This window comes from Lactuca virosa, chromosome 9 (genome assembly GCF_052849685.1).
Source record: "Lactuca virosa cultivar CGN04683 chromosome 9, Lactuca_virosa_CGN04683_v6, whole genome shotgun sequence".
Lineage (NCBI taxonomy): Eukaryota > Viridiplantae > Streptophyta > Magnoliopsida > Asterales > Asteraceae > Lactuca > Lactuca virosa.
Genome location: NC_136434.1, coordinates 87,533,388 through 87,556,696, shown reverse-complemented (window position 1 = coordinate 87,556,696; position 23,309 = coordinate 87,533,388). Strand labels below are relative to the sequence as shown.

General features: G+C 35.0%; 1 protein-coding gene across 1 annotated transcript; it reads right to left on the bottom strand.

Annotated features, from left to right (window-relative positions):
* Positions 1 to 2,186: 2,186 nt before the first annotated feature.
* On the bottom strand, positions 2,187 to 4,494 carry LOC145139483 (heat shock 70 kDa protein 1-like). Its single transcript, XM_079073294.1, has 2 exons — positions 4,278 to 4,494; positions 2,187 to 3,802 (listed from the first exon to the last, which is right to left on the bottom strand). The coding sequence occupies exons 1-2, from the start codon at positions 4,492 to 4,494 to the stop codon at positions 2,187 to 2,189; spliced, it is 1,833 nt and encodes a 610-aa protein (XP_078929420.1).
* Between the last annotated feature and the right edge of the window lie 18,815 nt (positions 4,495 to 23,309).

The window sequence follows — 23,309 nt, the reverse complement described above, 5'->3', positions numbered from 1 at the left end:
GTCATGCAAGCAATTGGTGGCTTTTTGGTCACATTTTGACCTAGGTGAGAGAGGGTGTTTGGGGCATGCAAGTGGATGAATTTAGAAACTTTATCCATCAAGACCTTATTTCATCGAGATCTGGAAAGTTTGGGCCCTTGTCTTAAGGAATTAAGCACTTAAAGTTGGTTGTTGTGAACAGTGCTACGTTATGCGTAGCTTAAGGATACGTGGTGTGTAGGTCTGTTAAAGGGTGACCTTTTTACCAAGTTTGACTTTTGGTCAACCTTGTTGGATTTGAGTTATAGGCTGAGTATGGACCTCCATGTGAGTTATAGTTTGTTCGTGATAGCTGCTTATTTGTCTAAGACTATGAGACGGTTTTTGTTGGATCATGTAAGTCTTCTCAATATAATATATAGGATAGTAGGTGGCATGGTGTGCTAGATTCTCTTTGTGACTTTACATGAAATAATATGGTGGCACCATAACACTTGTATGTAAGACTATGGTGGCACCATAACACTTGTATCAAATACTGTGGTGGTAACATAGCATTTGTATGAAAGAAAATGGTGGTACCATAGCACTTGTATGAAAGACTATGGTGGTACCAGAACAGTTGCCTGAAAAACTATGGTGGTACCGGAGAAAGTAAGTGAGAAAGTACAAAATTGTAGGTTTCCTTTTTTTTTTTTTGGGGAAAGTACAAAATGAAGTTTTCAAGTGACTCTATTCATGTGCTAGTTCTGTTGGGTGGTATTGATCGATCATGGGGGTTGGGTTTTAAATGTAAAGAGTCAAACTTTGTTACAATCAGAATGGTCAATTGGTCATCAAACTTGTTATGTATGGTCATCAAATTTTCTAGTATTCAACTTGCAGTTTTGTGTAATTCTTTTGTGTAGTTCTTATGATTGTAATTGTTGTTTAAGTTTTTGGATAGTTTGTTAGTATATATTAGTATTTTAAACGGAAGGGTAAAATAATCATTTTCATCATTCAACAATGTCATATTCAGAAGCAGATTCATTCACAGCCTCATAATCATTCAGGCTTTTGAATCATTCAGATACTACCAAACAACCCATTGGTTTTGTCACTAAAGAAAGTTCTAAACTAAGGAAACCAAAGTCACCTAAGGAAACAAAACCATGCAAAAGATTTGATATGCACACTGAAATTCAGACTTTTGTTGTGAAAAATTCTGGGACAGCTTGCAAATGACTGTTCGAGAATTAGAAAGCTTAGAGGCTAGCTAGCTTATCATATCACACTCTGTTCCATGGGGTGTTTAAACGAGTATTGAAGATAATTAGCAGGTAGATTGTCATTTTAAGTATTTCTTAGCTAATCAAAAAATTGGCAAACAATCAACATAATCAACAGTTATTAATAACTACAGACAACATAGTTAAACACATTGAACACATTCCGCATAGTCATACAGTATTAAAAATTACTTTTAAATTACATATTCAAACACCCCTTCTACTAAATATAAATATTTTCGTCCATAACTACCCCTAAAGACAAATGATTATATGATATAAAATCCTAAAACTTTTGTATGACATACACCTTAACAATGAGCAAAATAAAAATTATTAAAAGAAAAAAAAATAGCTCTCAACAATCAGGCTAATTTATAAAAGAGACCACTGGTACCTTGAATACAAAACCAAACCTGAAATAAGTTGAGTGAGTCTCAACATCGCCCCAAAACCAAACTCTAATGACATACCGGTCTCTATTTTGATTAAACTTTATGAAGAAAATCATTGGACTCGTTGGCTTAAGAACCACACCTTCCAAAACCATGCTTTTTAGGTCTGGTCTCAGGCTTAGTCCATTTATGCACTTCTCGAAACAGAAGACTTCTCATGTGATATATTCAGAAATCAAACAATCAGCAGATGCATATAGTAAGCAAATTCGTCTAAATACATATTACACCAATATTAGATTCCTTGTATGAGAAGTTGAAATAGCATTCCAAAAGAAGAGTAATGAACAACCAAAATAAATTCAACCCATCAAGCAGTCATGTTCATGTGTTTGTTCACAACTGATCAAAATGGTTATTGGTTTAACTTTCTGGACTTGTTCAGATGTAAGAAGTAACAGGTGACTATTTAACATAATTCAGGGAACCTAATTATGAAGACCTTAGAAGATAGGTGAGTCTAACAACCATGATTTAAAAATTAAGAATACCGCATGCATATAGACTCAAGATGTTCCTTCATTCGCTGAAGCTCATCAACAGATGCAGCTTGGTTGTGTTCAATCCACTTGGTCGTGTCAGCAATGGCATGCTTCATTCTCTTCAACCTCTCACCATTCTCCATATTTCTGATCTTCTTCTTCATGTTGTATATGCAGTCCTCTAATGCGTTGAATGCATCTGCTCTGTTCTTGTATTTTTGGTCCTCTAGTTTGTACTTGCCAGCATCTTTTATCATCTTCTCAATCTCATCCTTGGAGAGTCTTCCATTTGCATTGGTAATAGTGAGTTTCTCGGTCTTACCAGTTGATATTATTTCAGATGTGACTGTAAGGATTCCATTAGCATCTATTTCGAAGCAATCCTTGAATTTTATGCATCCTTTTGGAGCTGGTGGTATTCCTGAAATTGAGAATTCCCCCAACAAATGGTTATCTGTAGCTCTTGCTCTTTCACCTTGATACACCTTGGTAAGTGCAGAATCTTGGTTGTCCTCGGTTGTAAAAAAATATTTGGATTTCTTGGTAGGTATTGGAGTGTTTCGTGGAATCACAACACTAAATACTTCTCCTTTTATTTCTTCACCAAGGGATAAAGGAATAACATCCAACAACAACAAATCTCGAAAACGAACATCACTGTTTCCACTTAACTTTGCAGCAAGAGCGGCCGCACCATATGCAACAGCCTCGTCGGGGTTTACACTCTTCGAGATCTGCTTCTGGTCAAAAAATTCCTGCAACATACACTGAACCTTTGGTATACGAGTTGATCCACCAACAAGAATCACCTCATTTACACACGATTTCTCCATCTTTGCATCGCTTAAACAAGCCTCCAGTGTCTCAATACATTTAAGGAAGTAACCCATGTTAAGCTCTTCAAATTTAGCTCGACTAAAATTCATAGAAAAATCAATCCCCTCATGCAAGCCATCTATATCGATTGAAGTAAGCTTAGTGCATGAGAGAATCCGTTTTGCTTTCTCACAAGCAAATCTCAGTCTCCCCAATGCTCTTTTGTTAACCGTCAAGTCCTTATTCCATTTCCTCTTAAACTCCCGAGCACAGTGGTACACCATATGGTTATCAAAATCTTCGCCTCCCAAATGAGTGTCACCAGCAACAGCTTTCACCTCAATGGTACCCCCTTTTGCAATGGTCAATATAGAGACATCAAAGGTGCCACCACCAAGATCAAAGACAAGCACATTGATCTTGCCATTAATGTTAGACTTATTGTCTAGACCATAAGCAATTGCAGCTGCTGTAGGCTCATTGATAATGCGTACAACATTTAGTCCAGCAATGGTGCCAGCATCCTTTGTTGCTTGACGTTGTGAATCGTTAAAGTAAGCTGAGACTGTTACTACAGCATTTTTCACAACTCTACCAAGGTATGACTCAGCGGTTTCTTTCATCTTCCCAAGAATCATCGATGAAATTTGTTCAGCCAAAAATTCCTTGTCTTCACCTTTGTAGAAGACAACAATCTTTGGTGTGTCGGCAGTCCCTTCTATGACTTTAAAAGGCCATAACTTCATGTCATCCTGCACTTTGGAATCACTGAATCTCCTTCCAATCAACCTCTTAGCATCTGAATATCCACAGTTAATTAAACCAATAAGCCAAGTGAAATTGCAAAAAACCAGCTTATCAAGAAACACCTTGATTCCCAAAGGCAGCTCTAAGAACCGATGTCTTGGAAGATGTTTCAAAGCAGAAATGATATGCAGAAAAATATGCATATAAACATCAAGTAGATATCCTAGCTCACGACACATTAATGAAAGCTATACGTTGTTGTTGAAATGAGTTTTTGTCAAACTTAAGCAAGACCGGCCTAAACTCAAAAATCCATAAAACCATATCGGGGTATGCTTACTTCAAAGATTAGTTTATAAACAGATCAAAAACTTCAATGCATTAATTTGAATGTCTTTCACATTACAGAAATTTCATGCAGAACAATTTTCTAATTCGTACTGTTCCCTCAAATTCCTTCTGCTAAATATGGTATTTTCTTATGCTTAATCATAATAACTTTAACAAGACTAGAAAAATGAGCTTACCAAAGATAGTATTAGCAGGGTTCATGGCCACTTGGTTCTTGGCGCCATCACCAATGAGACGTTCTCCATTCACGAAAGCAACACAAGACGGTGTAGTTCTGTTGCCTTGATCATTGGGGATGATTTGGATGTGATCATGCTTCCAAACGGCGACACACGAGTATGTTGTTCCGAGGTCGATGCCGATGGCTGGTGCGTCCATTCCTCTTCCGTTCATATTACAGTCAAAATTTAAAGTAAAGAAATTGTGTGTTTTCTCTTTTTAACGCAACTTCTATTTAAATAGTAACGATAGAGTAGATGAACTGGTGAACACGGTGCCGTCGTTTCCTCTTCCGTCGGTTGGTGGACGAATTGATGAACACGGTCATTGAAGAAGCCCAAGCTTGAGAGCTGCATGGAAACGTTTGAAAACATTGATGAGAGTTTTTTTTTTCTTTCGTTTTTTTTTTTTTTTTTTTTTTTTTTTTTTTTTGAAAAGGCCAGTTAACTCTAACTTTTAAACATTTTGTAACCTTTTTTCATATTAAATTTTATATTATATTACTAGGTTACACCCGTGGGAATCACGGGTAAAAAATTTATAAAACATTTATATTATCACTACAAGAAATATAGCCATTAGCGGCGACACCAATAGTGGCGACATGACCCTTTAGCAACAACATATCAATTTGTCACCGCTAAAGGTACATATCGCCGCTATTGGTGTCGCCGTTAAAGAGCCATAACACGGATCCGCGCATTCACGTTCTGGTAAACTAGAACCGTTCGATCATTTTTCTAATCCAACGGTTGGGGTACTCGTGGAACGCATAAAAGCAATACCGGCGACAAAAGTCGCCGCTAAAGACCTAACCCTCTCGCCGCTAAATGTCGAATAAATGACGCGACAATAATTCCCTCTGAAGTGTTGCTGCTATTGATAGAATTTGTTGCTAAAGCCCCAATCCTTGCCGATAAAGGTGCCGGCGCTAAAGGTTGACGCAGTTAACCAAAAAAGAATTTTGATGCCCTTTTCCTTTTCTCTTCTGTTCGCTTCCATCTGGTGTTGTTGCTTTTTTTCTTTCCATCTTCTTCGTCGATTCGTCCATTCACAAGCATCACCGTCGGGCAAAACCAAGATTAAGGAATTCCAGCCACATAAAAGAAGATGCCGGCGGGCAAAGTAGAGATAGACCGGTGAGGATGAATTTCCGGAGATTGAGACTAATTTCCGCCAACAATAGGTATTTCCAACTTAGTATCTTTTCACTTTTCTCTTCTAACATCGATTTTTAGCTTATTTTAGTGACTAATTGCAAAAAATTGTCAATTTCAGTTTTTGATTGAGTTTCCCGGCCACCACCTGCGACTACCGCCACCACTGCACCATTTCTTTGATTTCCGCCACCACAGGTTCTATTTACTTCTATTTATTGTGAAATTTGAGTTTAATTGCAAAATATGTGTAGTTGTATAAATTATGTGAAAATTGGCATATGTATGTGAATCTATGTAAGTTTGGTGTATATATGTCAATGTATGTGTGTTTGGTGTATATGCAGTGGCGAGTATAGAACAACAACCTACATGGGTCACTATTTAAGTGAACCCGATATAAATGACATAGCTAAAAAATACTAGTAATTGGTCTATTCGTCTAAGCAATTTTTTTAAAGATATTACAATTATACCAGAAGAGTTCTAATATCTTAATATATGTCCACAATCGTATCATTACTAATACTATCTACAACACTTTTTCAATATATGTCACTAAAATGTCGACTAAGTTGGGAAACAAAAACAATCAAATAAAACTATATTAATTTCACGATTGATTGAATCAAAGACAATCCATATTAAAACATACCACACGAAGTGATGAAACCTACCACAAAAAACCTATTGTTCAGAAGTCAAAATAGATGTTCTTATCATTGGTGCCAAGATTAGAGATAACGTATTAAATTGATTATGTCTTGATCTTTTGATTTCTTTATATTTATTTGTAACTATGAAGAAGATTAGAAGAAGTGTAAAACTGTAGAAGGCAATCATTATCAATCACAAGTTCACAATTGAGAACCTTCAAAGTTAAAACTCGATGAGAAGAAGAAAGCAATGTGGATTGCGGGTCGGGACTAATGTGAATGTGAGGTTGTCGGCGGCTGGAGGGAGGCGAACAGGCGGCTTGATCGAGTGATCAATAGGAGTGGTCAAAAGGAGTGACTTCTGTCTTCGGTCGTTCCTTACGATTTGTGTGATTGCGTCATGCGTATTTGCTAGAAACGAACGGGCAATTCACATTTAGTTTGTATTTTTTTCTTTATTTAATTTTAGAAGGTATTGGGTTAATTTTTGGTGTACATTATGTGAAATAAACTTAAAACTAGACCATTGAAATACAAAAGATGGGCTAAAAGTCCATGACAAATAAATTAAGGTGTGTCATCTACAAATTTCAAGGTAGGTCCTAATTTTTTTTTAATTACTTGTAACATAATTTTTTTGTTTAGGTGGGTCAAGTGACCCACCTTCAATTGCAATAGCCTCGCCACTATGTATATGTGGTATATGAATGTGAAATATGTGTATTTGGTATAAGTAGGATGTTATTATCTATATATGTGAAAGTATGTGTAGTTGGTACAAGTAGGATGTTATTATGTATGTATGTGAATGTATGTGTGCTTGGTGTATATGTGGTATATGAATGTGAAATTTGTGTATTTGGTATAAGTAGGATGTTATTATTATTATTATTATTATATATATATATATATATATATATATATGAAAGTATGTGTATTTGGTATAAGTAGGATGTTATTATGTGTGTATGTGAATGTATGTGTATTTGCCGCTCGTATGTATTATGTGAAAGTATGTGGTTTTGGTATAAGTAGGATGCTATAATTGGAAAAATAAAAATAAAAATAAATTATTGTTATAATTGGAAAAAAAACAAAAATAAAATGTTATAAAATTGTTTAAAATACAATGTTATAATTGAAAAAAAAACAAAAATAAAATGTTATAAAATTGTTTTTTATTAAAAATGCTTTTTTTTCAATGTTTACCAATTTAATTTTGATTTTAGGTCATTTGTTTTAATATAATAATAAATTATTCTATGAAGCAACTAATAACCTATGTTCACAAAACGTTTATTTAAGGAGTATATATAAAATAAACCAATTATTTATAACTTTATAAAGTATATTTTGATTATCAAAGTCTAAATTTATATGACCATGGTCTTTTTTTTCTTTTTTTGTTAAATTCTATTATACTTATGTAACAAAAATTGTTTGATAATCTTAAAAACATAAAAAGAAAGGACAATATATTCATTGAGCTAAATTAATTAAACGAATTCTAACTAACTTCAATGATTTTAAAATGTTTTTTTAATAATGAAATGATTAACAACAACCATTTAAGTTGTGTGTATTATATTGAATCCGAAGAGGTAAATGTGATTTGGAATATACCAAATTGTATAAGTAATAACTCTATTTGTATGGTATATATATATATATATATATATATATATATATATATATATATATATATATATAATTGTTTAAAGTACAAAGTTATAATTGAAAAAAAAACAAAAAAATGCTATAAAAAAATATAAAAAGGTACACCATGATGTCGATATAAATAAAAAAAATATAAAAATGTAATAAAAATTATATCTGTATATCTTATAATTTTTCAAGAAATGATGTCGATATGGCTTTTGTTTGTGTACACCATGACTGCTGTTATGGGTCGTGGACACGAGGGTGATGGAGTTGAGGACCCACCTTTCCCAGGTGGTAGAGGTGCTAGTCATCATGAGTAGGACCATAAGTCTTGTTATGAATTTTTATTTACTATTTTTACTCAGTTATTATAAATTAAATATCATTTCTAATATTTTTTAATTATATTTGTAGTTGAGCAACATAGGAAAGTCCGAGGCAAAGCCAAAAATATTAAGCTTGAAAGAGCGCTCTTATAGAATAAGGACAAACCGATTAACAAGGATTATGATAGGGATATGACATATGATCCCATAGGAGAGTCGAAAGACATGTTTGCAAGAGAAATTTGAAAATTAATGTGGCGGATGGTCCTTTTTGATAAATGGACTTGGAAAAAAGTTTCCCCTGCAATAAAGGATACAGTAGTACAACATTTAGGGGTAAATTATTTATATAAAAATAATTTATATAGTTAATTATGACTGGTTTTTACTTGGTTGACTTTTTTTTGTAGCCAAAGTTTGATTTGGATCAGATGTACCGGGATTCAGACGCTCGTATGTTGTCAGAGAGTTTTCAGCTTTGTTAAAAGGTTATCGAGAGCGTAAAGCTGATGCAAAAGAATATTTTTTGGAAGTCGGAGGGTATGAGGATATCCCGAGAGCATTAGCAAATCCTCCAGATGATATGGATGTTGATAATTGGATGAAAACAATTGAGTATTTCCAAATGAACAAACACAAAATTGCTTCAGAAAGGAACAAAAAAGTTCGTCAAATGCAAACGACCATGAATCGTAGGGGGTCGAGCTCGTATAGCAGTACTTGCTATAAGAAGTTAATGTACGATACATGTAATTATTTATTTAAAATATAATCTAATTTTTAATTTTAAACAAGACCTTAAGAGAGTGGAAACGTTTCGCAAGGCTCATACCGATAGGGATGGTGTATTTGTTACTGTCGAGGCAGAACAACAATACATAAGTATTTAATTATAATTTTATCATAGAATTAAGTATTTATTTATACTTCATTGTTAATCACTTTTGGGAAATACAGAATCGGTTAGTGGAAGAGCTCTTAGAACAAACGCAAGGGCCAGAAGATGAAAGAGAGTTAACACTCGCTCGAGAAAGAGCTGCTTTCGAGAAAGTATTAGGAGAACGATGTCGCTATATCAGAGGCATCGGCCGGAAACCTTATACTATCCCGCCGATTTCACAGCCATCGCAACCACCACCACAGCCATCACAAGTAAAACAAGATTATTTAATTTCAGTAAATGCATGTTGATTTGGTAATTTTTGTTTGTAGTGATTATTTTCTAAAAGCTTTGGTAATTGATTTTTTGTCCCAAGTGCAACAAATAGCAATGTACTTTGGTTTTTTTGTCTTAGTTTAAAAATAATGATGTACTTTGGTATCAATAAATGCATGTTGATTTGGTAATTGTGTTTTTGTCCCAAGTGCAAGATATAACAATGTATTTTTGGTATTTCTTGTATTTTAAGTGCAAGAAATAGTAATGTACTTTGGTATTTCTTGTATTTAAGTGCAACAAATAGAATTGTACGTTGGTTTTTTGTCTCTAGTTTAAAAATAACATTGTACTTTGGCATCATAAAATGCATGTTGATTTAGTAATTTTGGTTTGTGGTGATTATTTGCTAAAAGCTTTCTTAATTGGGTATTTGTCCTAAGTGCAAGAAATAGCAATGTACTTTGGTTTTTTGTCTTTAGTTTAAAAATAGCAATGTACTTTGGCATCATAAAATGCATGTTGATTTGTTAATTTTGGTTTGTGGTGATTATTTGCTAAAAGTTTTGTTAATTGGGTTTTTGTCCCAAGTGCAAGAAATAGCAATGTACTTTGGTTTTTTGTTGCTAGTTGAAAAATAGAAATGTACTTTGGCATCATAAAATGCATGTTGATTTGGTAATTTTGGTTTGTGGTGATTATTTGCTAAAATCTTTGTTAATTGGGTTTTTGTCCCAAGTGCAAGAAATAGCAATGTACTTTGGTTTTTGTCTTAGTTTAAAAATAGCAATGTACTTTGGCGTTGATAAATGCATGTTGATTTGGTAATTGTGTTTTTGTCCCAAGTGCAAGAAATATCAATGTACTTTTGGTATATATTGTATTTAAGTGCAAGAAATAGGAATCTACTTTGTTGGTTTTTGTTTATGTTTGATAATTTAACTTATAAATTTATATATATTGTTATTTATTATTTAGTTGGAAAATCTCTGGGCAACGCTCAACGACTCAGCATGTAGGGAGGAGGTTTATGCGTTTTTTCAATCGGGAATAATCAAAGAGGAAACGATGGGAACGGAGATGATGGTTTGTCGGATAATTAATTTGTGTGTTGTATGTTACACTTGTCGTCACACTTTGCTACTTGTTAGAATAGTAAAACTTTGGTTGTTTATTTTGGTATTGAATTTATTATAACAGTATTTGGTATCTAATCGGATGTTGTTATGTAATTTTTTTCTGTATTTAATGTCGCTATGTATCGGTTTTTTTATACCCAAAATCGTTGATTAAAAAAAATAAAAAAGGAAAAATGTTATTACCGGCGACACTATTACCGACGACATCATCATTAGCGGCGACATAGGCATTAGCGGCGACACCAAGTATTGTCGGCGACAGGAATATTAGCGGCGACAATTATCTTTACCGGCGACGTTTTGATCAATAGCGACAAAAAAGTAGCGGCGACTTATGTCGCCGCTAATTGCCTTTTTTCTTATAGTGTATTAATAAGATTTAAGTTTTTTTAATATTTTTGAATTGATTATTTAAAATTAATATATATATATATATATATATATATATATATATATATATATATATATATATATATATGAATATCAGATATACATTATGTATCTATGTGTAGACATCTAATATAATTATGATTAATACATAATATACATTTGATTAGATTGTAAATGATCTAAAAAAACATAATATAAATTTTAATAGAGTTTAAAGAGACATAATCAATAAATAAATGACATTGATATATAAAAAGTTAAATATAACAGAAATATAATAAAAATAAATAAATAAACACAATAGTTTGACTTTAAAAACTACGAATCGTTTATAAATTTATAAAAACCTCTTTATACACAACATTGGAAGTTTTATTTGTAAGTCTACTATCTTTATTTAAAATTAACAATTTCAATCTTTTTCTACTTTGAACTCTAGATAAGGCAACATAAAATTGTCCATGCAGGATCTTTGAGATACAGACCAACATTCGATAACGACTGCCCCTGACTTTTTTTAATTGTCATTGCAAAACATACAACCAATGAAAATTGTCTTCTTTGAAATTTGAAGGGAATTTTTTTTCAGAAGGACTTAAAGACATTCTTGGAATAAAAGTTCGGTTTCCAATATTACTTCCAGATATGATAACTGCCTCAATAACACGTTTGTCCAAAGATTTAACTTGTAGTCTAGTGCCATTACATAAGCCATTTTTCTGATCAATGTTACTCAGTAACAGTAACATAACTGGAACACCGACTTTTAAAATGAACTTGTGATTTGGCGAACCTGATACTTTAAGACCATTTAAAACATCTGGAGTGTAAATTGGCATCAAACTGATCATGAATCAAATTGAATTTTATATTATATAATAATTTGTGTTATATCATAATTATATCTACATATTATTTACCAACAGGTTTTCGTCTAACTATATTATATACCAAATCGCCTCACTCAAAAGTTAACGGTAGTTTATATTGGACGGAAAAATATAAATTTACCAGTACATTAATATGTGCGTGACTGCTTGTATATTAAAAAAAAATACATAATATATTTAATTAAATATAAATTTATTCATTTTTAATAAATTCTGAATATATTGTTATAGTTTAAAAATATGATCGTATAATTATAATTGAAAAGCATAAAAAAACTATTCATATAACATATATAAAAGATAAAAATATATTAGTTAATTTCCAAGAAAAACTAACTTTTAAATTGTTAACGACCCGAGTGATCGAGTTTATAATAATTGCTTTTTGATCAATAAACATTAATAAAAATATGAAGTAAGAAAAGTAAAAAAGCTTTTGAGACATTAACCACTAGAGATGAAGTATCGGGTTCTTAGTATGCGATGGAGAGAGGAGAAGGAAGAAGCCTTTCGTACTAGTTTTTTTGCCCTGAGGAGGAATAAGTCCGGTTTGTTTTAGAAAAACTGTGACATGCAGCGAGGGTCGTTTGGGATTTGATCGCCTAGTCTACTACAATGGCCGAGCTAGAAATCATGTTAATATTCACGTAATATTACTACACCTATTAGTTTTTCCAACTATCTAACTAATTATTACGATTTAAGGCAGCATACCTTCTCACAAATAATATAGCACTAACAGTCGGGTATCGAACACATGGAATGGATTTAATTATCTAATTTAATTACTAAAAATGAACCTAAAACAAGCAAAAGTTAAACATGTTTTTATCTGATTTTTCAAGTTCAAGCAAACTTAAACACTTAACTAACAATTTCAATCAATTACTAAAAACACTTCCGTTTAGTTCGAATTCACCTCTCCTCTATGGTTAGCTACTAATTATGGATTATTAAAGTTGGTTCAAGCCCAAATTTACTAATCTTTTCACCAATTCATGAACTACCTTGTATGGTCATATACAAGCGAACACAGAACCAGTTATTGGATATGAGTGAGCTATGTAAGATTTATCTAAATAAACACAATTATGGTCATAATTCAGCACAGCTAAATTAGTTACTTTTATCGCTTATCTAAGATTTGGTCGATCCTAGCTCTAGTAATTTAATAGTCATTAAACTACTAGGTAACAAGTTTATGTAATTTAATGGTCACTAAGCTACACAAAACCTAAACTCAAGCAATCAAAATAGCCAACATTAGCATGCTAGGTATTCAAAATCAAACACAAGCTCAAAACCAACTATTAAAATCCATAATTTGATAAACTAAACCATAGAGTTAAAGTTTCATCTAGCTAAACGAAATCAACTAAATTCAGCTACTAATGCCTGAAAACACAAACACAATCTCAATATAAGTTGACATGATTAAAGTGTACCAAACCAAAGTGATGATATGTTCTTCAATCTCTTAATTACTAAATAAATCTTCTTCAAAAGAATGCTTTGTGTATGGACTTCAAATTGTTTTTAGAATACTTTTCCTTCAAAAAAAACTCTCCAAAAGTCGTCCAAAGCCTCTCCAACAACTTCTCAAATCGTAAGAGTGAAGGAGTATTTATAGTTTTGGGAATTTTGTGCCTCACGTCGTGAACAAGGGGTTTCACGTCGTGACTTGGGTACAAATCCTTATCGGGCAAGGATTCTGACTTCCCGCGTACTTATCTTCTGGAATACTCACTCCACATCGCGATGTTGATGGCCATGTCGTGATTTGGGTTTTTTCGCTGAAATTTTCTTTTTCTAAGCTTTCATCCTCCAAAGTTCCAATTCTTGTCAATTTCAGTCGTTATTCTTCAAGAGTGTTCCTTTTTTGCTGCAAAATGCAAGTTAATCTAATAAGTATCATATATCTTTGCAAATAACCAAAATGTTAACAAAAACGTATTAAAATATTGCCTATAAATGTGTATAAATATGGCAATATCAAAATACCTCACAATTATCGTTTGTTTGCCCTTGAGCAACACTAATTAATTTTAGGTTAAACTTTCATTACCAATATCATATAAGACAATCCATTTTGAATTCAACCATTATACCAAGACCTCAATGCGTATATTTGTGTCTAAAATCCTAACAACTTCCCAATCCTAACTACTCACAATCCTTATGAACCTTCACCCCTTAGTTTATACGACACTCATTTCTGCAACCCTCCGAATCCATCCTCAGAAATCTTTCTTAACCTCAAGGTATTTTTGGTCAAGCTACCAAGCATACATAATCTAGAAAGATTACAACTTTTGATACCACAATGGGGCTCTAGGAATTCTTCACTTCTTTGAATAATTGATCTTTGATTTCTTTGAATTCAACACCTTTTTGTTTGATTTTTGGTATCTTCAACTTTTTGATTCTTCAGAATTTTTGATCTTTTGATCTTCATACTTTGATAGCTCCAAAACTCTTACAACTTTTTGGTAATTTCTCTCTCTCTCTCTCTCTCTCTCTCTCTCTCTCTTTTAATATAACTCACTTTTTTCTCTCAATTCCTACATGATTAAGCAAGGGAGCTTAACTTCAACCTTTATTGGTTAGAGGTATTAGTCTAAGTGCAATGACTACATAAGCTCTCCTAGATAGATTTCAAGTACATGCTGCAAAACTTTTTATGCCATATAAACTACCAGATTATCTTTCATATCTCATGGCTTTTCACTAAGACTTGGGAAGCCACAAATATACTATAACATATGTTGGCTCAATTAAACATTTGAGCTCGCATTGGATCATCCCATATAACACTAGCAACTTAAGTTTTTTTTTTAATTATCATTAGATTCAATTTTTAGTTTATTATTTCAAATCTATTTTAATTTTTTAAAATTTTAAAGTTTTAAAATTTTAAATTTTCTAGAAATTTACTTTTTCGACCCCTACCCCACACTCATTACATACAATGCCCTCATTGTATGCATAAAATAAATTAAAAGCAATAAAATGGAGAAAAAGAAACAGACTCTCGTGGGGTAGTAGTGGCGAGATCGATTTCTGAACACGTGTGGAAAACTTGAACATCTTGATTATGTGACTGGAACTTGGATCTTCTGAGATACATAATTGTGCCTGCAAAATGTGAATCAGAAACTTGCATCTTCAACAAATGTGGTGCATAGGATCTTAAAGCATAGTATCTCAATGTGGGAAAGCGTACGCCACATTGTAAAGTTGGAAGAGTAAAAGAAATGTCATTTTGTACCGCTCACGACGTGGTAAGAGGAATCACGTCATGATGTCGTAATAAATTGAATTCTGAATCTGATGGCATCGAGCTCACGACGTGGTGATGGATTTCACGTCGTCGTGTCGTAATAAATCACATTCTGAATCGTGATAGCATCAAAGTCACAACGTGGAAAGAAGGGCCACGTCGTGAAAACTAAGAGTTCCATAAAACTGCCTTTCAAGACTTCTTCCATGCTAGTGATGTTAATTTGACCTTCTTAATGGATTAAGACTCTTCTCAAAACTCAATATTTTTAGACTCTCTCTTGCTCTAATCTCTTTTCTCACACGAAATTTTAACCCCGCACTTATTAAAAATTATGGGCTTCGACTCATAACTCTAAATCACACAGATTTTCTCGTACGCTCTTATCTCTATTCTCTCAATTTTCTCTCACGATATTCTACTAAATCTGCAACAAAGCAAACAAAGCGTGGAAAGAAAACAACCGTTATATAGTTTGGTTACAAGTTTTTAAACAAACCAAATAAAAAAACTAAAACACACTAAAAATAACAAAGAAAATAAAAAAACTAATAAAAATAAAAAGGATAGATATTCAATAATCACCGTCGTCTTCTCGTGCTCCACTTGTTCCTGCCCCATCTCCTTGCCTTGTCCATAGCTCCTCCTATGTCGTCATATAAGGGTAATGAGTCGGGATGGTCGACGGTCACTCTACATTAACGTGTGTAAATAAAACATCAATTGCTTGATTGTGATAATTAACACGGCCACGGAGATTGTCCAAATATGTACCAACCCGACTTTGGAATGGGTCGGTAGGTACCCCACCCTCAAATTATGGATGTGGTTGTTGTTGTTGTCGGCCTCTTTCTCCACGAGCTCTAACGTTCCTCCTTCCCCTCGGCCTTTGTTGTTCCCGTTGGTGACCAATCGGTTGCTCATCATCTTCTGGGGGTATGACATATCACCCGCCAGTACTCACAACAACTCGCATAAGACTCAAGAATTGAGTCGTCAAATCTGAATCTTTAAAACGTGTAAGATTTCGAATAACGTTGGGACTTAAAATCCCATATGAGCGAGTTAGGAGAGTGACCAAATGTCCACCAATAATAGGACTACCCGGCCTAGAATTTACTGCCTTCGTCCCTAAAAATCTTGCAAGCATGAACCGAAGGTCGCAAAAAAGTTCGGGCGTGATTATGATCCAAAGGTAAAATAAATTTTTTGAAGGAACCTTATCACCATGATGTTTGTGGTTAATGGTGAAGGTGATCAAACGGTGTAAAAATCTGTGGATGGGTGACCGAATTTGTCCTTCACAAGCATCTTGTGAACTATACTCGTGGTTGGAGATGGATCTCCAAAATTGTACGTCAAGCAATCATGTCGTAAAATCCCGAACACACCCTTGTAGAAATAATATAACATGGGGTGATTGTGTTTCTTCTTCAGTATATAACCCCATTCTCCAAGAAAATTCACGAAGGCTGCATTCGTGATAAACGCCTCCCAAACGGTATGCAAGGACCCAGTTGTATGTCGGGTCGGTCGTCCGTTTTTCAAAATTGACTGTGGCAAAAGAATTCAACAGATAATTCTATATAAACAGGCTCTTGAATAGAAAACAAATTGCGCCACCCGTTGCATTGAAATGTGAAACCTTCCCCAACAAATAATTTCATCCAATATCTTTCCACTTCTGCCACCATACCAACCCCACTCAACCATGACCAATCAATCACGGGAGCTAATGCAAACTCTCGATTGTATAACCATCCAAGCTTGTACGAATAATTTTTGAGCATTGTTTGCGAAATATTTTGAGGAAATCGGTATGATGGTTGGATACTTGGAACATCAATGTGGTCTTGGTCTTCCGGAATTGCACGTTGTTGTCCCATAGTACCTGAAAGATTAACAACAAGAAAAACAACAAAACCACCAAACAACTAAGCAAATAACATAAAACTGAAAACTGGGTGCGTAGTTTTCACGTTGTGGTCACGAAGACCACGTCGTGAAGTCGGTTGTGGATGTGAATGGCAGTCGGTCATTCTCTGGTCAAATCGAACCTAATTTCACGTTTGGGGTTCGTGTAATCTATTATTATAAGGCTTTTCATCACACATGGAGCATCTAAATCGCAAAAAGATTGAAGTAATTTTGACAATTAAGCTTCAACACAAACCCTAACTCTAAATGCCTAAAATTTTAAGAAATTAATACAATTAAAGAATGGAGATCTTACCAAAATAGAAGATTAGGTGTCTAAGCCCATAACTATAATTGGTATGTACTTGAATTGATAGCAGCACAGTCCTTTTGGGTTGCCCTCAACCTAGCAACTGGACAAGGAAATTATGAAATGAGAGATATTAATTTATAAGATTAATAAATTAATATAAATGATTTATTAATATGTTAAAAGATTAATATATTAATTAGAAATCATTATGTTTAATTGATGGTTAGCCAGAAATTAATCAGAATTAATTTTGGGGGTAAAAGTATTAATTATAAAGTGCAGGGACTAGTTTGCAATTATCAGATAGTTGAGTGGAAGGCTCCAGAACCTCCTTGGAAGGAGGTGGACGAAATCTATAGGGGAAACCCTAAGGATTTCGTCCAATGGGGCTTTGGATAAGGCCCTTGGGTTTGCTTAGGCCCTAAGCAAAGGAGCATTAGGGTTTTCCCTAAACCCTAGATCCCTCAGCTATATAAGGAGCCTCCCAGCTCTCAAAATCGGTCACTCCTTCTTTGAAGAAACCCTAGGGCCGAAATTGCATACTCTCTCTACCCTCTCTCCTTCTAGTTTCCTTCTTGCTAGTACTTGGGTGTGATTCCATTAGAGGCATTACATTTGTGGTGCTAAGTTTCCAAGAAGATCAAGATCAAGATCAAGAGGATTATCAATTGTTTGCTATAACAATTGAAAGGTATGTAACTCTTAAACCCTAGTTAGTTATTTTCGAAAATAGCCTTTCTCCTCTAGGGTTCTTGTTTTTGCAATTCAAAGTTGTATGTTCAATAGTTAAAACATAGATCCAAAGTAGGTTGCATGTGAACTTAGGAATTGTTTTCTGGTTTATTTGTTTTACCTAAAACCCATCAGTGGTATCAAAGCCATTGTTTGTTTTAAATTGAATTGCTATAATTGTTGAATTGCAAATTAGGGTTTATAGCCATTAAACCCTAAAGGCCAAAATTTTCGATTTTAGGGTTTTGGATCAAAGGGTTTTTGAAAACCCTAGCCTCCAAGAACCCTAATCAAAATTAGGGTTAGGGTTTTGGAAACCCTAGCCTCCTCCCCTTAAATTTCGAAATATGCTAACCTTTTTTAGGGTTTCCTTGTTTTGGATAATAGTTGCCTTATTGGATAATTGAGATAAATAAGGAAATTATCCTATCCCCATATTTTCGAAATCTAGAAGGGATATGGATTAGGATTAAATTAATTGTTTAATTTAATTAGATAATCCTTACAAGATTTAATAAATTAATTAAAAGTTAATTAATAGATAAATATTAAATCTAGTTATTTGGTTTATTTAAATTTAAATTAATAGTTTAAATTTCGAAATTTATATAAACCTTAAAGTTTTAAAAAGTTTAAAACACACCTTATATATGTATTATAATTAAAAGTTAAATATTATATATGTATAAGAATATGGTCAGTCAAATCGCTAGTATGCCTCATTCACGAAGCTAGTCTATAAGGGGGGTATAAGGAAACTGCCTATAAAATGGTAGTTGAATGGGTGTCCACTCTCACCCACCGCTTCCTTGATTAGTGGAGGGTCGTTAGCAGAACGGGTTTGATAGGACAACTACTTCTCATTAAAAGTATAATGTTATTAAAGAAAGTACTAGAACATTAATTCTCAAAATCCCAACTCTAGTTACTTTAGGAAAAATGTGAAAAGTATGCTAATCCATGAAATTGCACATTATGCTTTATTAGTCGTTAGTGGAGCGTGTGTGGTTAACCAGCACACTAAAAGGTACTGATAAAGAGTAGTAATGGGTATCTCATAATTGTCATTTTGATGGAGCGTGTGTGGTTTACCAGCACATCAATAGTTAATGATAAAGACAATGAGGTTACCAAGCACATTTGCATGGTTATTCACATCTTGTTTGTGATCCTCGGCATCCCAGTCACAAATAGAAGAGCATAATCTGAGATTAAAACATGCCATTGAATAGTTTCAATGTATCTCAAAAGAATTAGGAATTTCACTTCGTTTATCTCGTCTAATGGTGGAATTGGTGAATCGTCATTCACCTACCTTTATGAAATTTACACTTGGATCTCGGCATCCCATTTCTAAGTTGTGAATCTTCATAGTTGGATCCTAACCTTGATATTATATCTTTGGGTTATTATATTGAGGTATCTTGAAATCTAACTAAAACTTTCTTTCTTTTCAGATGTCTACTCCTGGAAACACTTCTGCTTCATCCTCCTCCAACCACAACTTCTCTTTGCTCAACATTTGCTCCAAAGTCGTTATGGATGGCTCTAACTATAACGATTGGATGCAAAACATCAAGATGGCGCTTCAATTTGAGGACAAAGAATATGTCCTTGAAAAGGAGCTCAAAGAACTTGATGAGTCAAAAGCTACTCCTAAAGAATATGCTGCCTACAAGAAACATTACGATGATGCTACCAAAGTGACATGCATCATGGTGGCAACCATGTCCCCAGAACTGCAGAGGTACTATGAGGACTACTGGCCTTTTGAGATGAACAAGGACCTTATGGAAAAGTACCATAAGCGAGCTCGTCAAGAAAAGTTTGAAGTAGTCAAGTCACTCATGGCTTGCAAGATGAAAGAAGGGGAGTCGGTTGTGTCTCATGTGCAAAGAATGCAACGCTACATAGAGCGTTTGGTCAAACTCAACATTCACTTTGATGAGGAATTGGCCATTGATATGGTCTTGAACTCACTACCTGATTGTTATGGTCAGTTTATTCTAACTTACCATTTGAACAACACTGAGCAGACTCTGGCCCAATTGCACAACTTGTTGCAGACAGCTGAAGCAGGGATGAAGGGTAAAAGTATAGCCTCCACACCTGCAAGTGCCCCTGTCTTGGCTATTGGACAGGGAAAGGGGAAAAAGAGGAAAGGTCCTCCTAAGCAAAACTAGAAGAGCAAGGCTCAAGATGGGTCATCTAGTAATGGCCCAAAGGCTAAGCCCAATGCTACCACTCCCCATGTTTCTGATCCAAAAGAGGTCGTTTGCTTTTATTGCAATCAAAAGGGGAATTGGAAGAGATCTTGCCCACAATATCTGCAAGATATCAAAGATGGCAAAGTAAAGCCATCTTCGGCAGGTATTTACACTATTTCTTCTAATAACTCATTATCTTCTCGTTCATGGGTCCTTGATACAGGATGTGGTTTTCACATCTGTTCTGATTTGCAGGGGCTAAAGGAAAGTGAGGATATAGAGCGAGGAAGGATAAACTTGATCATGGGAAACAGAAAGTCTTCACCAGTGACCAAGATCGGAGTTTATCAACTTTTGCTTAGTAATGATGTTAGATTAGATTTATTAAATTGTTGCTATTCGTCTGAGATGACGAGAAACATTATTTCATTTCATGCATTGTTCAGACAAGGTTTTAAATATTCTTTTAATGATTTGAATGGTTCAATTTCTGTTTATAAGAATGGTGTTTTTGTGTTTGAAGCTTTGCCTTGTGATGGTGTGTATGAAACAATGACTTGTGTTGATAGCTTAGGAAATAGTGTATTTAATATTGACTTGTCTAATAGTGTAGACAAGGCATGCTTGTGGCATTGTCGTCTTGGACACATTAACAAGAAACGCATAGCCCAACTCCAAAAGGATTGAGTGTTGGAATCATTTGACCTAAAATCAGATGATATGTGTGAATCTTGTCTTTTGGGAAAGATGACAAAATCACCATTCACAGGGTCTTATGAAAGAGGTGAAGGTCTGTTGGATTTCATACACACAGATGTGTGTGGGCCCTTCAGATCAACTACAAGGGATGCTAATCGATTCTATGTGACTTTCACTGACGATTATAGCAGATATGGTTATATCTACTTAATCAAACATAAGTCAGAAACCTTTGAAAAGTTCAAAGAGTTTAAGCATGAGGTCGAAAATCAATTGGGCAGGAAGATAAAGATACTTAGATCTGATAGAGGCGGGGAGTATCTTAGTATCGAGTTCAACGACTATCTGAAAGAATGTGGGATAGTCTCACAATTAACTCCTCCTAGGACACCACAGTTAAATGGTGTAGCTGAGAGGCGTAATCGAACCTTGTTAGACATGGTTCGTTCTATGATGAGTCGTGCTTCGCTTCCTATTCACTTCTGGGGGTATGCCTTAGAGACAGCCGCCCACATCCTCAATCTTGTCCCTACAAAGAAGGTTGCCAAAACACCTCACGAAATGTGGACGGAGAAAGTTCCCTCGTTAGCACATATTAAAGTCTGGGGTTGTGAAGCTTTCGTAAGACGAGAGACTCACGACAAGCTAGCAGCTAGAAGTGAGAAATGTGTTTTCATTGGTTACCCAAAGCAGTCTTTTGGATATGTGTTCTACAGACCTAGTGAAAACGTGGTCTTTGTAGCACGAAGAGGAGTCTTTCTAGAAAGAGAGCTCATATTCAAAGAGGACAGTGGGAGCACCATTGAACTTGAAGAAATTCAAGAGTTAGCCAATGAAGGAACCTTAGATGACACTAGCACTCAACCAGAGGAAACAGTCCCTGTTGAACCAGTTGATAACTCATTACCTCTTCGAAGGTCCACTAGGGTGAGTGTGCCACCTGAGTTGTATGGTTTTCATATTACTTCAGAAGGTGACACATTCATAAGTGATAGGACACTGGTAAATTTAGATGAACCAGTCACTTATAAGGAAGCAATGGCAGGCCCAGAGGCTTCCAAGTGGAAAGAGGCAATGGACAGCGAGATTAAGTCCATGTATGACAACCAAGTTTGGAATTTGGTTGATAGTGCACCAGGTCGTAAGACAGTTGGGTGCAAATGGATCTTCAAGAAGAAGACAGACATGGATGGAAATGTGCACACATTCAAGGCTCGACTGGTTGCAAAAGGTTTCACTCAAACCCCAGGGGTTGACTATGATGAGACCTTCTCGCCAGTAGCTAAGATTAAATCTATTAGGATATTGCTCGCCATAGCTGCCTTTCATGACTATGAAATCTGGCAGACGGATGTCAAGACTGCTTTCCTTAACGGGAAGTTGGCTGAGGATGTTTACATGAATCAGCCAGAGGGTTTTGTTGATGCAAAGTTTCCCAATAGAGTGTGCAAGCTTGAGAAATCCATTTATGGATTCAAACAAGCATCTCGCAGCTGGAATCTTTGCTTCCATGAGAAAGTCAAAGAGTTTGGTTTTTCTAGAAGTGAAGATGAGTTTTGTGTATATATCAAGGCTAGTGGGAGTATAGTAACTTTTCTGGTGTTATATGTCGATGACATATTACTCATTGGTAACGACGTTCCAACCTTGAGAGATGTTAAGTCTTGGCTTGGAAAGTGTTTTGCCATGAAAGACCTTGGAGAAGCTGCCTATATTCTTGGGATTAGAATATTGAGAGATAGAAAGAAGAGACTAATTGGACTTAGTCAGAGCACATACTTGGATAAGGTACTAAAGAGGTTTAGTATGGAAAATTCCAAGAAGGGAGAGCTACCTATCCAAATCAATACCAAATTGAGTAAGACTCAATTCCCGAGTACAGATGAGGAAATAGCAGACATGAGTCGTGTACCTTATGCTTCCGCTGTCGGATCGATCATGTACGCTATGACATGTACCCGCCCTGATGTGGCATTTGATTTGAGCATGGTCAGTCGCTATCAGGGAAACCCAGGTAGAGCTCACTGGATAGCGGTTAAGAATATACTCAAGTATTTGCGAAGGACAAAGGACTGGGTCCTTGTGCTTGGTGGCAGTGATACTTTGATAATATATGGTTACAGTGATGCCAGCTTTCAAACGGATAGAGATAACTTCCGTTCTCAATCAGGCTGGGTATTTTTACTGAATGGAGGAGCAGTTACTTGGAAAAGTTCCAAGCAAGATACAGTGGCTGATTCTACTTGTGAATCAGAGTACATAGCAGCGAGTGAAGCATCGAAAGAAGCAGCTTGGTTAAGGAACTTCATCGGAGATCTCGGAGTTGTTCCAACCATCCAGGAGCCTATGGAACTGTTCTGCGATAATGAGGGAGCGGTTGCCTTAACAAAGGAACCGAGAGATCATGGTAAAACCAGACATATCGACAGAAAGTACCATTTTATCAGACATAGAGTAGAAGAAGG